This window comes from Metarhizium robertsii (assembly GCF_000187425.2).
Source record: "Metarhizium robertsii ARSEF 23 chromosome Unknown MAA_Scf_10, whole genome shotgun sequence".
NCBI lineage: Eukaryota > Fungi > Ascomycota > Sordariomycetes > Hypocreales > Clavicipitaceae > Metarhizium > Metarhizium robertsii.
The window spans coordinates 566,027-581,792 of NW_011942150.1; the positions used below are offsets into that span (position 1 = coordinate 566,027).

The 15,766-nt window shown below is 51.1% G+C and overlaps 6 protein-coding genes across 6 annotated transcripts; 3 read left to right on the forward strand and 3 right to left on the reverse strand.

Annotated features, from left to right (window-relative positions):
* Positions 1 to 257: 257 nt before the first annotated feature.
* Positions 258 to 1,591, forward strand: MAA_07772 (UPF0075 domain protein; the record flags this gene model as incomplete). The annotated part of the gene is made up of 2 exons (XM_007825770.1): positions 258 to 622; positions 679 to 1,591. The coding sequence occupies 2 exons, from the start codon at positions 258 to 260 to the stop codon at positions 1,589 to 1,591; spliced, it is 1,278 nt and encodes a 425-aa protein (XP_007823961.1).
* Positions 1,592 to 3,544: 1,953 nt separating this feature from the next.
* Positions 3,545 to 4,551, reverse strand: MAA_07771 (RTA1 like protein; the record flags this gene model as incomplete). The annotated part of the gene is made up of 3 exons (XM_007825769.1): positions 3,545 to 3,940; positions 4,001 to 4,200; positions 4,251 to 4,551. 3 exons carry the CDS (start codon positions 4,549 to 4,551, stop codon positions 3,545 to 3,547), a joined length of 897 nt encoding a protein of 298 aa, XP_007823960.1.
* Positions 4,552 to 6,063: 1,512 nt separating this feature from the next.
* On the forward strand, positions 6,064 to 7,935 carry MAA_07770 (multicopper oxidase; the record flags this gene model as incomplete). The annotated part of the gene is made up of 2 exons (XM_007825768.1): positions 6,064 to 6,321; positions 6,379 to 7,935. 2 exons carry the CDS (start codon positions 6,064 to 6,066, stop codon positions 7,933 to 7,935), a joined length of 1,815 nt encoding a protein of 604 aa, XP_007823959.1.
* Positions 7,936 to 8,946: 1,011 nt separating this feature from the next.
* MAA_07769 (uncharacterized protein) lies at positions 8,947 to 10,980 on the forward strand (the record flags this gene model as incomplete). Its single annotated transcript, XM_007825767.1, has 4 exons — positions 8,947 to 9,304; positions 9,364 to 9,571; positions 9,646 to 9,855; positions 9,918 to 10,980. 4 exons carry the CDS (start codon positions 8,947 to 8,949, stop codon positions 10,978 to 10,980), a joined length of 1,839 nt encoding a protein of 612 aa, XP_007823958.1.
* A 3,218-nt stretch (positions 10,981 to 14,198) lies between these two features.
* On the reverse strand, positions 14,199 to 15,185 carry MAA_07768 (methyltransferase; the record flags this gene model as incomplete). The annotated part of the gene is made up of 3 exons (XM_007825766.2): positions 14,199 to 14,348; positions 14,417 to 14,879; positions 14,977 to 15,185. 3 exons carry the CDS (start codon positions 15,183 to 15,185, stop codon positions 14,199 to 14,201), a joined length of 822 nt encoding a protein of 273 aa, XP_007823957.2.
* Positions 15,186 to 15,550: 365 nt separating this feature from the next.
* MAA_11583 (transposase) lies at positions 15,551 to 15,733 on the reverse strand (the record flags this gene model as incomplete). Its single annotated transcript, XM_011412498.1, has 1 exon — positions 15,551 to 15,733. One exon carries the CDS (start codon positions 15,731 to 15,733, stop codon positions 15,551 to 15,553), a length of 183 nt encoding a protein of 60 aa, XP_011410800.1.
* Between the last annotated feature and the right edge of the window lie 33 nt (positions 15,734 to 15,766).

A 15,766-nucleotide genomic window follows, 5' to 3' on the forward strand; every position in this document is an offset into this window, starting at 1 on the left:
ACATGTCTGACTTTCCCTTTGTTCATTTAAGCGTTTAAGCACTTAAGCATGTAAGCGTGTAAGCTGAAAACAACAGGGAGCATCCTCCCGCATCTACCCTGCATCCGTCACGTGCGGTATTGAGGAGAAGCATGCCGTATTTGCATTTGTTGATGATATGTAGCCTATGATTCCATGTCTTTCATATGAATACTCTCTCATGAGCTGTTGTCCGAGGTTCCAAGTTAAAAAGCATCAGCGAAACCTCAACGGACACGATGGGTTCGGTTCACGATGGAGCCACTGGCTCACATTCCTCACCATTAGATCTCATTGTGTTGGGCCTCAACTCTGGCACGTCCATGGATGGAATCGATTGTGCCTTGTGTCGGTTCAGACAAGCAACCCCCAATGCGCCGATGCATTTTGAGCTGCTCAAGTATGATGAAGTGCCCCTGGAGCCGACCATCAAGAAACGCGTCATGGCAATGATCCTTCACAACACGACATCGCCAGAAGAGCTTTCAGAAGTCAACGTCATTTTAGGCAAGGAGTTTGCCCAGGCTGTCAAAATCTTCTCCCAGAGACATGACGTTCCACTCTCCTCAATCGATGCCATTGGGTCTCATGGCCAAACCATCTGGTTTGTAAGTATGCCGGAAGAGGGAAAAGTCACGTCTGCTCTTACCATGGCCGAAGGATGCTTCCTGGCGTCCATGACGGGCATCACGACAGTGACAGACTTCCGCGTCTCGGACCAAGCCGCCGGGCGCCAGGGAGCGCCTCTCATTGCCTTTTTGACTCGCTCGTCCTGCATCACCCGACCAAACTTCGCGCTTGCCAGAACATTGGCGGCATTGCCAACGTCTGCTTCATCCCGCCGGACAAGGACGGCAAGCTCAACCCCGAGTTTTTCGACTTTGACACGGGGCCGAGCAACGTCTTCATTGACGCCGCCGTCCGATACTTTACAGACGGCCAGCAAGAGTACGACCAGGACGGCCGCATGGGCAAGGCTGGCACCGTCGACGAGGAAATGGTGGACAAGTTCCTCTCGTCGTTTTCGTACTTTTCCCTCGACCCCCCCAAAACAACGGGCCGCGAAACCTTTCGCGACACAGTTGCTCACGACTTGATCGAACAAGGTCTGCAAAGAGGGCTTTCCCCCAACGACGTCGTCGCCACCATCACTAGGATCACGGCCAAAGCCATTGTTGACCACTACAAGCGCTACATGCCGACCGACTACGGCCCGCTCTGTGAGATTTACATGTGTGGCGGAGGTGCCAAGAACCCCAATATTACAGACTACTTGCAGGCTGCGTTTCCTGCAGCCAAGGTCATGATGCTGGACGAGGCGGGCATTCCTGCCGATGCCAAAGAAGCCATCACGTTTGCTTGGCAGGGAATGGAGGCCATTGTTGGACGCAGCATCCCCGTGCCTGACAGGGTAGCCACCAGACAGCCGTATGTGCTGGGCAAAGTCAGCCCGGGGAAGAACTACAGACGAGTGATGAAAATGGGCATGGATTTTGGTGCTGGGCAAGACGAGCTGGAGCCTGTCACCGAGTTGGTACATTACATCGATGGGAAGGTCTTTAGTAATAAATGAAGCTGGAATTAGACGCATCCAGGTAGTGTTTCGTATCAAGTCGGTTCCTATCCAGTCACCGATTTATATGGAGCAAATTCATTGCATTATGTCACGTTTCGACAAGTGATTGTGCCCATTTATCGATAATATATTCCCTTAACCAATATTTTCACCTTTTAGTTTTATGAACCTAGCGAGTGGTGCTTCACAACATGACACACGACATGTTTACTTGGCTGCGGTGAGCATTTGCGTTTGTTGAACAGCCCGCCTGTGATGGTGATCCCATGCACTTGACGCTTATTTTATTACAACATGTCTCTATTCCATGTTGCTTAAAGCGATTCGTCACGGGTGGTCGAATGCTAAAGACGGCCAATGAAGACGCCCACACGACTGTGCACCACTTGACGTTTCCAGTGGTATTCTATGATTCGTGAGGCCGCATTTCTACTGGAGTACTGCCGGTGTTGCCTCGCACACTCTCCAAAACTCATGGTAGGTCATCCTACATGCTGATAAAGTGTTCAGAAACATCTGATAGTCTACTTTCCGTTTCCCGTACTGTAGGCCTCTTCTCGGCCCAGATGCTTCAATTTCGGGGCGATATATCCGGCCGCTATCCTGGGAGAGCCTGCGCGGCGAGGAAAGTCATTTCCTCACCCATCTTTACTGGTAAATATAATCTGAGCGGCAGTTGCTATGGAAGTTGAATTTGATTTCGCTCACGCTAACCTCTTGGCTTTAAAGACGTGCATGGAAATTTGGCCATCCATGCCTGCTTTTGCAAGATACCACGTCTCATGCTAGTGTCCGCATTCACGGTCCGAGGCGCCGCCTGCCGTTGTGCTGCTGCTACTCACTACAATTTTGTAAATTAGATTGTGGATAACTCGTATGTCTTGAGTTGGCAACTTCGGGCTATAATCCGTGTGTCGTCTTCATGAACGTGGGTCCTGTTTTGGAACTGGCATGAATGGTCAGTTATTCTTTGGCAGCGTAGAGGATAGTCAGCAGTAGGATTCTATATATTTGCACGTACCCAGTTTTTCTATGCTCCTCGGTAATAGTAAGCTTCTAGTGTAGGTCTAGTAAACCTGGAACGAGCTCTGGAATACAATCTGGATTTCTTTCGTGCAACAAGAGTACTATAGGTATAGACGTGAGAGCTGTCCATTTTGCTCAACATTTGAAGGGAAAAGGTGTCTGTCTCAATTATAATCTTTTATATTTCAACTTTAGACAGAGCAAAAGCCCGATAGCATGGAGTCTTCTTCATCCTCTCCATCCCCCTTGGCAAAAACATTACCGTGCTGGGATTGAAATTGAAGTGGCCGGACAGTCCGGGTTTTGGCTTCACGAGAAATTTCCAAAGTCTATTTCTGTAAATCTCCGCAAATTAAGAGCATTTTTTTCACATGCCGGACGATAATAATCAGGATCTCCCTCCATTATTAATCCAACAAGATTATCGGTGCTAATAACAGGAAATTAAACTCTACCCGGTTCAGCATTTCATATGCCCCTCATAATCTGATCTAGCCTTAGCGTCTTGAACGAAGGCTTGTCGGATGTTAATAATTCGTTTGGTTTCAGTATGTCTTGCTAGGAAAAGAGGCGAGGCGGGGTGCCAAAATTGACAGCACAGCCCCGGCTTTTCTTAAGACACAATTCAAGTCGGTATTAATATATATGGGTAGAGAGACTTTTGTAGCCGGCTGGAATTTTCCACCCTACTATAAGAGACATGTGAAACACATTCAAGAATAAGGCCGGGAGATGCTATTGATATTTCCACGTGATAACGTCTCTAAAATTAGGGCAGAAAAACATCTTGCTTCGTTAAAAGGCAATTTATAATATAGTTACATGAACATCGGAGCTACAGGCAAGCTTGCAAAGTCTCAAATCAACAGCACCAACTGCATCCATCTCATACAGTATGTGGAAGTAGTCACGCATAACATCTCCCTACTTCCGCTCAAGTGGGACACCTCCTTCCTCAGCATCTGAAGAATTAGGAAAGGCAGGCTTCGACTTCTTAAAGACAAGACCCGGATGTCCAAAACACAAGGCTAGGGTAGCGAGAAAAACGAACACCCCTTCTAATATAATGAAAGGAACCTGCTCTTTAATCAGTGAGCCACTGTATCCATCTTGCAGTTCGGCAACACGATATGCGCAACGACTGAGAATTAGAATAATGGCAATAGTCAGACCAGAAAAGAAGGCCTTTAGTCTCCATCCAAACTTCTTCGTCTGACCAGATCGAAAATATCGGATGAGAAAATCCGCAAAAAAGCCGATAAATATTGTCAAAACAACGACTTGCAAGATTAAGCCGGCTAGAGATATATTGACACCGGTCTATATGGTAGTCAGGACTCCGTGAGATTTAATACATATTTTAAAGGCGTTTTTGCTAACCTGATTACTGCCAGTCGAATTGGTAGACATGGCACCGCCAGCAGCCTGAAGGAGCAAGCATGTAGCATCGAATGGAATAAAAATCCAGTAAAAAAGCTGAGGTTTAAATCGTGACAAATCAGGGGCGAGATGGACAATAGTCTTTGAAAGCGTAACGTAGATGGAGGCAGTGAAGAATACGGGGGCAATGGTAAGACAGACTTCTTCTTGTTAGTCATCGTCATGATATTAGAGCATGTGACTGGCTCACTGATTTGTGTCATGAAACCCGGGTAAGAGAAGGGGTTATTCCACATAATGACGCGGCCGGCGTAGCCAATGACTTCGCAAAGGCATCCCAGCAGCATGCCAGTCATAAACCCCCAGCTTCTCCATCGAATGCCAAGATAGCCATGGATTGCTCCGGCTACAATGTAAAGCATCAAAAAAGTCGTATTGGCCGCAAGTGATGGTTGGTAACCGTAAATGCTCCATGAGACCGGGCAAGTCTCAAGAGTGCAGTTTTCGTCACTGCCAAACGGTATAACACCGGGAGGAAGTTGATTCGACATCTAGTACGACGAAACTTTGAAAGACAGAAGGGGAAAAAGTTTGTAGATATGAGGTCGTAAGAATTGTAACCGATGTCAACTCAAAGTTGTAATAACAGAATAAATTGAAACAAAAGGGCTGGTGGTGATATATAAGATGTTTCAGTAAATATATTTCTTGCGGGTAGGTCGGTACTTGATGGTTCAGGATGATCTCGAGCTGTAGGTTCTGGGAGTTAAATATGGAAAATAGTGACTTGATTTGGCATATTTACTTACATACCGAATAAAGATAATAATCACGATCCCTGATGGAGGAACAACTTTGCCGAGGCTCTCGGACAATGACGTTTGGAATTGGGGCTGAGACTCGTCATCACCATCTACACACTTGTGATCTCCATTTCGAGACCTTGTACTTTGCGAGATAGCCTTCGCGGAGGCGGCGCCTTGCGAGGGTGCTTGTGGCGGCTGAGACTGGAATGCAGTATGTTAACTGCCCCGAGTTGGGGATGTGGCTGGTCTTGGTGGCGGCTGGTCAACGAGTCAATGGGCACGACGCGTAGCGGATAGGGCTAGAATTCAATGGGTTCGGCGAGCCCGGTATAGCCAATCCCAATAGTTTCTCGATCCTTTGAGTGACGTGAAGACCTGTCGGTTCTTGAGACTCCCGATGCCGTTTGTCTGGAACATCTCATGCTCTCTATGCTAACAGACTATGGATTACGCGTCTTGAAGTTAAGCGCTGCAATTTTTGACCGAATAAAGAAGAGAAAGCCTTCGGGATGATGAATGAGCGTATTGCGTCAAATATAGACACAGGGTGGCTTGATTCGGTCTGCGCACCCTCCTCACTTTCCACCACACTTTCTATAGAGAAAGAATACAGTACCAGGTGTGTCCCATGCAATTGTAGTAGTTTAGATCACGGTCGGTTCATCCCGATTGACAATTTCCATTACATCATTGCGTTTGCGTATACTTGCTTTCATTGGGTGACTTGTTGCAAGGTCAATCAGTGTTCTCACCATGTCAAGGCTGAAGAATACAACAGTTGGTAGCCACACCACGAGGTATGAGCCCTCGGCTCTATCCGCCGTGGTCTTTTCTGAAAGAGATTAATCCATAAGTGCCCTATCTGTGCTGGTTGCTTTGGTACAACAAGAGGAGAGTAAAAGACCGAGCCCAGTCTCCAATGCAACTTCTCGGGGGAAATGAATCCGAGGCAAGTTCTAGCCTTCCCCAGGTCGAAAAAACGGCGCAGCATGTACTGGTAGGGCTGGAACGACGGGGTGCTCCGAAGCCACACATGCGCAGCTTACGCGCGTTTTGTAGATTAGCATTGGGGAAATCGGATAAACAACGTTCAAGGAAAGTGATTGGCGCCACAACACACATCCGCTGTAGTATCATTCAATTGAACCGATGTGTTGTGTTGCTCAGTGAGTATATAATACAACCTGCAGCGGCCTGAGGCGAGCAAAGTCTGAGCAAGTTCCTCAATCCCTTTTGACTTGAAGCACCAATCCAATCATGGCGTGGACGAAGATTCTTGCCATTCTCTTGTATCACAGCGTGTCAGTTATTGGTGTTCAACACCATACTCATGACGAATCTTTTACACCAGACGCAGTTCTTACTGTAACTCGACAAAATATTAGCATTGCGGGAGTAAACAAATTCGCTACACTAGTCAACGACTCCATCCCTGGCCCAGCCCTACACATGCCCGAAAATGAAGTCTTCTGGGTTCGCGTATATAATAATATCGAAGACGACAATCTCACCATGGTATGAATTCTTGGAACAATGTCGAGTTTCCGCCAACGATGCTAATGTATGGTGTAGCACTGGCATGGTCTCACGCAAGGTGCCTATCCCTTCTCAGACGGCACGCCGCAGGCCAGCCAATGGCCCATTCCGCCAAATCATTTTTTTGACTATGAACTTCGAAGCCCTAATGGTTCTGCGGGTACTTACATGTACCATTCTCACGTCGGATTTCAGGCGAGCACAGCAGCAGGCCCCCTGATCATTCTGGACCCTTTGGCTGCTCCGTATAAAACCGATGGCGAGAGGATTATACTTTTGCAGGAGCTCTTCAACAAAACTGATCAAGAAATCCTAGCTGGTCTAGAATCTACCCCGGTTCACTCCGCCGGTGATCCAAACGCGTGGCTGATAAACGGCAAAGGTATAAGCGATTATGGCATTACTGACCCCGTATCTGCAAACTTGGGCGTGACAGAGGTTGAGCCAGGACTGACATATCGTTTCCGGTGTGTTGCTGCAACATCCACGTCGCTTGCCATGTTTGGTTTCGAAGACCACTCTGAGCTGGATGTCATTGCAGCAGATGGAGGTTACACGATGCCTTCGCGAGTGCAACAAGTCCAGATAGGCTCGGGGCAGCGCTACGATTTACTTTTCAGAGCTAAGACATGCGACGAGCTCCGACGACTGGGAAAGCTAGACTACTATATTCAAGTCGAAAGGCGGGAGGACACCAACATCACAAGCTATGGTCTTCTTCGCTATAAGAATAGCTGCGGTCCGGATTCACAATTCGCCAGTCGAGTCTCGACGAGCAAAAACCCAACCCAACCACCAGTGCAACTACCGCAAACCATCCAAGGCTATCTCGACTACGCACTGAAACCGCTGCGCAATGATACTGGATTTCCGCCTGCGGACCAAGTTACGCGTCGCGTCATCATCAATGTTCAGCAGGTCAAGAGGGGGTATCAGCTCTGGACACTCAACAATAATACCTGGACGGAAGACGCAGCTGATCCTTTGCCACATACAACATCGTACGAGCCGTACTTGGTTGCTCTATACAAGAACCAGACACAATACCTCCCCGACTACAACGCCTCGTTGCGAAACGGCGGCTTGGACCCAGGGACGAGAACCTACCCAGCAAAAATCGGGGAAGTCATTGAAATCGTTTTTCAGAATCTAGGTTCTGTCGACTACAATGGCACTTCGAACGGCTCCCTCGACGTCCACCCCTGGCATGCTCACGGCTCCCATTATTGGGACATTGGCGGAGGTGACGGCGCGTGGAGTCCGGCGAGGGCCGAGGCGCAACTCGCAGGAAGCATCCCGGTGCGAAGGGATACCACGATGCTTTATCGGTACAACGAAACAACCGACGCGGGTGCCGGGAGCGGCTGGCGAGCGTGGCGGCTTCGTATTGACCAGCCTGGCGTTTGGATGGTACACTGTCACTTCCTGCAGCACATGATTGGGGGCATGCAAACCGTCTGGGTGCACGGAGACGCGAGCGACATTCTTGGAGTCGGACAGCCAGATGTACAGGGATATTTGACGTATGGGGGCGATGTCTACGGCAACAGCAGCCATGCCCCTCGCGTTTTGCATTTTCACGAGCTAGAATAGACGAGTGCCACGGCTGGGTTGAGATTGTGGGTGATTTTATACATGGAGCAGCATGGTATTCGGCGACAGTCATGGCGAATTGATGCCCGTGTGTGATCTGCGTGAGATGTTTCTCTGCAGCGACGAAACCTCGGTTCAAACTCCAAAAAGTCGATCCAACTTGAATAGGCTTTGTGGAATACAAGTCAATTTCAGCCTTTTATACTCAATTTTTTAACTTTTGGGAAACTTGTAATATCTTGCCCTGTGAAATTTCGCCCTCGCAAGTGATGGTGCGTAGAATTCGGGAAACCGCCAGTTTGTTGGTGATAGTAAGCAGCTTGCCCCAAGAGCAGGCCAGGAGTCCGGGACTAAACCCTTCAACTGCTACAAAGCGTATTCTAACATCACAAAGGCGTGTTGTGTCTTCGACAAAGCATTCTGCAACCTTCCAGCAATCGACAAGTGGACAGACCCAACGGTCACGTCTTGAAACATGACGGTGCCCGGTATTGCCTCACCTGCTAACCTGAATCATGGATACATGTACTAGTAACATTGAAGGCACAGGGGCCACAGGCCATTCCCCATTGGCAACTATTCTTGCCGTTTGCCCACTTAGTTGCCAACTTGCAGTTAGTTTGGAAACATTAACCGTCACGACAATCTCCTTGACCGACGCCGCCAATGACACCGGGTTTTGCATCGCCTGGCCCACAATTAATGCTACAGCCTCTCTCGCCGTCACGTACAATGTCAGTGGTCGACTCGGGCAAGGCCAGTGGAAAGCCACCAAGCCCTGTCCCAGGTGGAGAGCAGATATCGGTGGGTTGATCGTTCCACAAGGTACATGCGGAAGTCGGTCGATCCGAAATCTCTCCAAGGGGCAGCCGGACGTCCCAAGAGGGCTGCCATCTACATCCCAGCAGCACCTGAGATGCATCGCGAGCGACTCGGCGCGGCGAGGGAGGCGACCGCGCGGCAGAGAAACACCACGTGCTGGCATGGGATGCGCCGAACCCGTTCGACACGATGCCGCGATTCCCCCCAGGACCACCTCGCAAGAGCCCGAGCCCGAGCCCGACGCCCAGCACGGATCTCGAATCGCCCCCGGACGTGGACGAGGCGGTCGGCGACGGACTCGTCATGGGCGAGCAGCGGCGGTATTCACGCAAGCCGCGCCGCGTGAAGCGCTTCCTGGACGACTTCAAGCGAAACGAGTCGGATCGGTTTTTCCCGCAACACCACCTCAGCCCGGCCAACTCGCGGACTCGCCACGCCCAGCGCGACTACGGCGGGCATTTCGCGGAGCTGGAGCTGGCCCAGTCCGGCCTCGCCCGGCGGCTCAAGGGCCGGCATCTACAGATGATTGCGATAAGCGGATCAATTGGTATGTGTCTCACCGTCCTCATGGCCCAGTGTCTCGCGGCTCACACCTGCATGCCCCAGGAACCGGACTCTTCGTGACGAGCGGCGCGGCTTTGGCAACCAGCGGCCCGGCGTCACTCTTGCTGGCGTTTGCGGCCGCAGGCATCTCCATGTACTGCACTTGCCAGGCTCTCGGGGAGCTGGCCGTCGTGTTCCCCATTGCCGGATCCTTTTCTTCGTGGGCGACGCGCTTCTTGGACGCGTCGTGGGGTTTCGCCCTCGGCTGGAAGTGAGTCCGCATTCAAGCGGTGCCCTCAGATTGACACTGCACATGTGGTGTTTGCTAACATTCGACGACGGCAGCTACGCTCTGCAATGGCTGGTTTCCCTGCCGGTCGAGGTTGTTGCCGCCACCGAGATTATAGCCTATTGGAACACGTCGCTGCCGCGGGCTATTTTTGTAACTCTTTTTGTTGCTTTAATTATCGCCATTAATATGCTTGGCGTCAAAGGATACGGAGAAGCAGAGTTTATATTCGCCATCATCAAGATTACCGCTGCCATTGGCTTCATGTGAGACATTTCCCCGCCGCCGTCGACGTCGACCCGGAACCCGTCTGCTAATGGCTCTACAGCTTGTTTGGTGTCATTCTCAACTGTGCGGGTACTCTAGAGCGCGGGTACATTGGATTCGAGTACTGGAGAAGCCCTGGGGCCTTTAGACACGGCGTCAAAGGCTTTTGCAGCGTCCTGCTCAACGCCGTGTTCGCATTCAGCGGGACCGAGTTGATAGGACTTGCGGCGGCGGAAACCGCCAACCCCCGAAAGTCTCTCCCCATGGCTATCAAGCAGGTGTTTTGGCGAATATGCCTCTTCTACCTGAGCATTATCCTACTCATCGGGCTCGTCGTACGGCATGACGACCCGCGGCTTGTGGATGGAGTCAACAAATCGGATGCCAATGCGTCGCCCCTCGTCATCGCCTTCCAAGAGGCGGGCGTGCAGGTTTTGCCGTCGGTAATCAATGCCGTAATTCTCGTCTCTGTTTTATCCGTGGCCAACTCGGCCGTCTTTGGCTCTTCTCGAACACTTGCGGCATTGGGGGCCCTCAGACAGGCCCCCAAGTTGCTGGCATACGTCGACAGGAGAGGCCGCCCGCTCATGGCGATAGGCGTGGCGGCCGTCGTCGGCCTCCTCGCTTACCTCGCCGACCTTGAAGAAAGGGACAAAGTCTTGGAATGGCTGGTGGGCATTGGAGCCTTGTCGAGTGTTTTTACGTGGGGGACCATTTGTCTTTGCCACATCCGATTTCGCTCTGCATGGCTGTCGCAACGACGCGGCCTCTATGAACTTCCATACCGCTCTTCTGTCGGCGTGGCAGGGTCGTATTTCGGCCTGTTTGTCAATGTCGCCATTATTCTCGTGCAGATTTGGGTTGCCATTGCTCCAGTTGATTATCAGACATTGGCCACTGTGGAGTTGGCAAGAAATGCGGTGCTAAAACTGTTGAGTGGTGTCTTGATGCTCATCTTTTTTGTGGTCCATAAGATTATCCACGGGACTAGATACGTGCGGCCTGGGGAGGTCGACCTTGATACAGGGCGGCGGGACTATAATGTGCTTCTTCTCGAGTCTCTAGAGAGAGAACAAAGGGCCATGTGGCCAAGGTGGAAAAAGATTTACAAGTTTTTGTGCTAGAATATTTGCCAACACTATAGAATACAAGAATAGACGCAGCGTTTATGCTTTCTCTGTACAACCCTGGGTTTCCAGTGTACTTGATGTTCCTCAGGGCAGGAGAGGTCTTGCAAAAGTGAGCCTCTGTTGGGCTATGAAGTTTAAATCCTTGGGTCAAAGTCCGACAATATTCTCCAGGTCTTGCAGCTCTTGCTTCTTTCCGTTTCTGTCAAACAATACATTCTAGTCAGGCACCAAGGGTTGCTGTTAACAAAGAAAGGAAACATTATGTTTCTGCAAATCTTGCCATATCTAGGATGTCGCCCATGATTTTCGACGCAAAAGCTTTTCATGTGAATGTGACGGCCTGGGACTCAAGCTTCTTTGGTCGCCACCAAGTTCCACCCAGGCAACTAGAAGCGACTTGAGGGGGATAAAAGTATGAAGCAATTCAGAAAGACCACGGACGTCTTCATCTTTGACGTGTGTTAGGAGACAATTCGGTCTTCCTCTCTTGAAACAATTCAAGGTCGAGTAATGTTTGCGGCCTACATGTCTTTCATAGGCCAGCCATAGCACCCCGACCCGGATATTCTCTTCTATACTGTGATGTTGGAGTAGTAAATTATAAACAGCATTTTGCCTGATTTGAAAGACGCCCAACAGAGCGACTCGTCCGTCTACAATGCCTCCTGTGAGGTTTTAATAACAAATATAGTGTTGTCGCTCTATCCAATAACTTCCTGATCAAATCAAATTGTATGTCCATATGGACTTGTGCATCAATGACAACCTTTCGTCTTCATCTTTTGAGTAGTAGCAAACAGATTGTCCTGCTGGTCAATACACGCTTACATGTAGCAGTGTAGTCGTTTGTACGTGTTTCTCTTTCCCGATTTGGGGTTCGTGATGTAATCAAGCGAGTGTCTTGTGGCAAATCCAACCAGACATGACAAGCAGGACTTGGGTGGCACAATTATGCAACCACACATCCGCACGCCATGCCGCCAAACGCACACAATACAACGAGATAGTCAACGCCAAAGGGCAAATAAACAACAACGGCCACAGAACAAATCCCGTCGAGGTGCGGGGTCAAACGCCACAGGGCATCGAGCCATGAATTGATCAATGTTTCAATGTTTCTCATGCCCGACGGTAATTACACTGTGTACAGAGCCTTAAGGGTGGCGCCCATCATCTGAACCAAGTCTAGGCCCTGTAAAGCATGACGCCGCGAGCCAAACCCTCGGATCATGCATGCATGCATGGGTCTCGGGGTCGATCCCGGAAATGCGACTCCGTACTTCTGGGATATGTCTCTGGGTCATCTCGTTATGGGAGGTGACGTGGCGTCCCCGGAACATTATTGCTGGCTGGAACCGCGCTACCGAGTACAGAGGAGCGGATTCTCGCATTGCCGACATCTGACAGCTTGCCACGGCCGGTATTTCGTTTCCAGCCCAGCAAGACCCTGCCTGGCGACTGGGGCAGTCGGGATTCGCGGGAATGATCATCGGCGCCTCCAGTGTCCACCGCCCAGCAACCCGGGCAGCTTGGGCACCAGATCACCCACGATGCTCTAGTGCTCTTTGTTTTGGCGAGGGCCGGTGGTCGGCGGCCTGTAGCTCTTGTTTGCTATCAAAGGGCCTGTTTCACCCTGTGACTTGGGCAAAAGAGACATGGAATGTAAATCATTTCCAAGACTGTAGTGTGAAGCAAACAAAATGCGCTTCATGCGCCATGATGCTGAGAAACGCCGCTCAGACCCAGGTCGTGACTCCTCACTCCCCCAAGCAGACTCAGCAACAACTTTGTGCGTTGTATGGACAGGTTGACGAGGATTTTCAAAGGCTCAAGTACACTGCTTCCATGGTTTCTTGCATCGTGTTGGCGCGCGAACACTCCCTGTCTACCTCCCCAGGGTAGGCAATTCCATGTCAACTACGGAGTATGTATCTCGACTCGTTGGCCGCGCCCAAACCAGCGGGGGAGATACGTCGCCTGCCCCGGACGCTAGCCATTCATTGCCGACCTCCTGTCAGCAGTCTCGGCTTGTGGGGGGACGAGAATGGGGGTGATGAGAAGATGACGTTGTAACATACGGAGTACACACGGCGGGATTGGGCACCGATTCCCTGTACCCGGGCTGGCGGAGCAGAGGACGCCTCGCATTACTACTCCCGCCGACTCCAAGAGACACGCCAAAGAAATAAGCAAAAAACGGAAAAAGAAAAGAAAAAGGCGTTGGACTTTGAACCCTGACTGCCCAACCCATGGCCGTCTGTATACGGAGTACACGCCACGGCAAGGATCCAAAGTACGTAGCATGTTCGCTGGCAAGAAGACGCCACGAATGTGATTGTGGTTGATGCACTCGGCACGATTCATCATCAATAGAATGGGCCTTCGATCCCTAATCACTCTGATTAGCCACCTGCGTTCCGGTGAAGATGTTATGCACAACGGAAAAAAGACCTGTTGACCCCTCTCGGCAGCTATGCACAGACGCGGGCATAATACGGAGCTGCAGATGACGAGCTAGTCCCCTCTGGTCGGGTGCGAAGACGATTATTTTTTTTTTTTTTTCAAACAGAAAAGTAAAAAGTCTCGCGCATACGTCAACTGGGATGCGAGCATGGTGATGCGTTTAGAAATACTTCACGATCCGACGAGGGAAGCGGCACCAAATAACACCATCGTCGCTTCCTTGCTTGAGTTTTACAACTTTGGTTGAAAATGATGAAGAAAAAAAGAGATTCTTTGATTTATCAAAAATGTACATGTCGCCGCCGGTAGATTAGCACGTGGTTGCTTGGAGGATTCGCCGACGTCCTCCCTACCGCCATATGTGAGGCATACGATGTTCACTCCTCAAAAGCACCTGGCCACTTGACACGCTAGACTAGCTCGCGAGTAAATGCGTGCTTTGATAGCAAGGAACTAGGCAGTGAATACGAGTCAATAGCATGCCCTCCCTATATTTACCACTAAACTACCCTGACCAGTTATTGACCCTGTTGGAGAATCATAAACTCCGTCCTTCCTCCAGTCGTTCGTATCCGTCCTCATTAGCGGGGTATTTTCTACTTTGCCCAAAAAACACCATTCATGATCAGTTTATGTCCGGCCCTTGTTTCCAAAAAAGAAAAAAAAAAATTAGGACAGTCGATGACGCCAAGCGCTTTATAATACACAAACATGACGGCAATTTATTTTGCTACTCGGACGCAAAATAGTCACGTTGCCCCAAAGACCACTCTCCCCCTGGGCAGCGCCTTCGCCCTGACTTCATGGGGGTACGGTTTCCGACCCCAAACCACAAACGTCGGCATGTACGCGTGGATCGAAGTGTTGGAAAGGTCCCGACGGACGTCGACAAGAGATGCCTACAGACAGATGGCCGTGTCAGCTCGAGTCCATGCCCATGCCCATGCCCATGCGCCGACCAACTCACCTCAATCTCCTCGGCCGAACGGTCAAACCCGTGATGAAGCAGTTGATAGGAAAAGGCAGACAGCCCTTCGACCAGGTTATGCCCCCAGAGCAGCCCGACCTGCTTCAGATAGCGATTCTTGGGCCACGAGTTGAGGGGCATCTTGTACACGCGCTGCTGGACGTCGACAAAGCCCACGTTCTCGTAGGCCCTCTTGAGGACGGGGCCCAGGAGCGTAGGGCGGCCCATCTTGTCCGCGGCGAGAATGAGGTCGCTGATCCACGAGACGATGGGACCGCAGGGGTCCAGCGTGCCGTCGTCGCACGAGATGTTGCAGTCGACCTCTTGGGATTCGAACCAGCCCCCCGGCTCGAGGGCGTCAAAGGCCTGCGCGGCGATTTGCTTCTCAAAGTCTTCCCAGCAGCCGCCCGTGAGCCGGGTGTGTATAAAGTTGAACTTGTGGGGGAAGTCCCACGGCTCCGTCCTGCACCGAAACCGTGTTAGTACTCGTCCTGACCAGAAGGATACCAGACCTGTTTGTAGAGCAAAAAAAAAAGACACAAGCACGCATATGGACCTACGCGTCTTCGACATAGAACCGGACATTGGGCGGCACGTAGTTGGGCTGGATCGGCGACAGGTCCGTGGCAATAATGCGCGCGTCGGGGAACTCGTCGGCCATCTCGATGGCCCAGTCGCCAATGCCCGTGGCGATGTCGAGGATAAAGTGCGGATAGTCCTGCGAGCAAATGGGCGCAAAGTGCAACTTGCCCCCCATGAGCTTCTGCATGATGGGGCCCTGCAGCGCCAGCCGCTCCTGTTCCTTCTCGTCGTTTGGGAAAACGTAGGCTTCACGAGTCTCATCAGCCAAGGGACCGCGTAACACATGGACGACGGGGGCAGCTCATACATCCGGCATGAAAGGCGTGGTAGGTGCGGCCAAACAACTTGGGGTATTCCAACACGCTGTTGGTGAGGGACGCGTCCGAAAACGAGCTGACTTCGCTACTGAAGATGGATACTGGTTGGTATTAGAATGCTTTTGCAAAGTTCGACGGCCCATGTGCCCCATGTCCATATATCCCTTTTGCCCATTGATGGCGGCGCGCGGCGGGGGGGAAATTCATTCTCACCTCTCCCCAGACTGTTGTTACATCACGTCAGCGCAAACGCCTCCCGACGGGCATCAGGATGGGAGCGTACATCAGGTTCGATCAGCAGCGTGGACGACTCAAAGGTGAACTCGAAATCGCACAGCGGATGAAGGCGCGCCTCGTCGTGCTTGTCGATGCCGTCGCCCATGACGGCATCCGGCTCGTCTGCCCGCGGGGTCGGCATGGCTGGCGAGGGTCGTATCGGCGTCGAGATTCC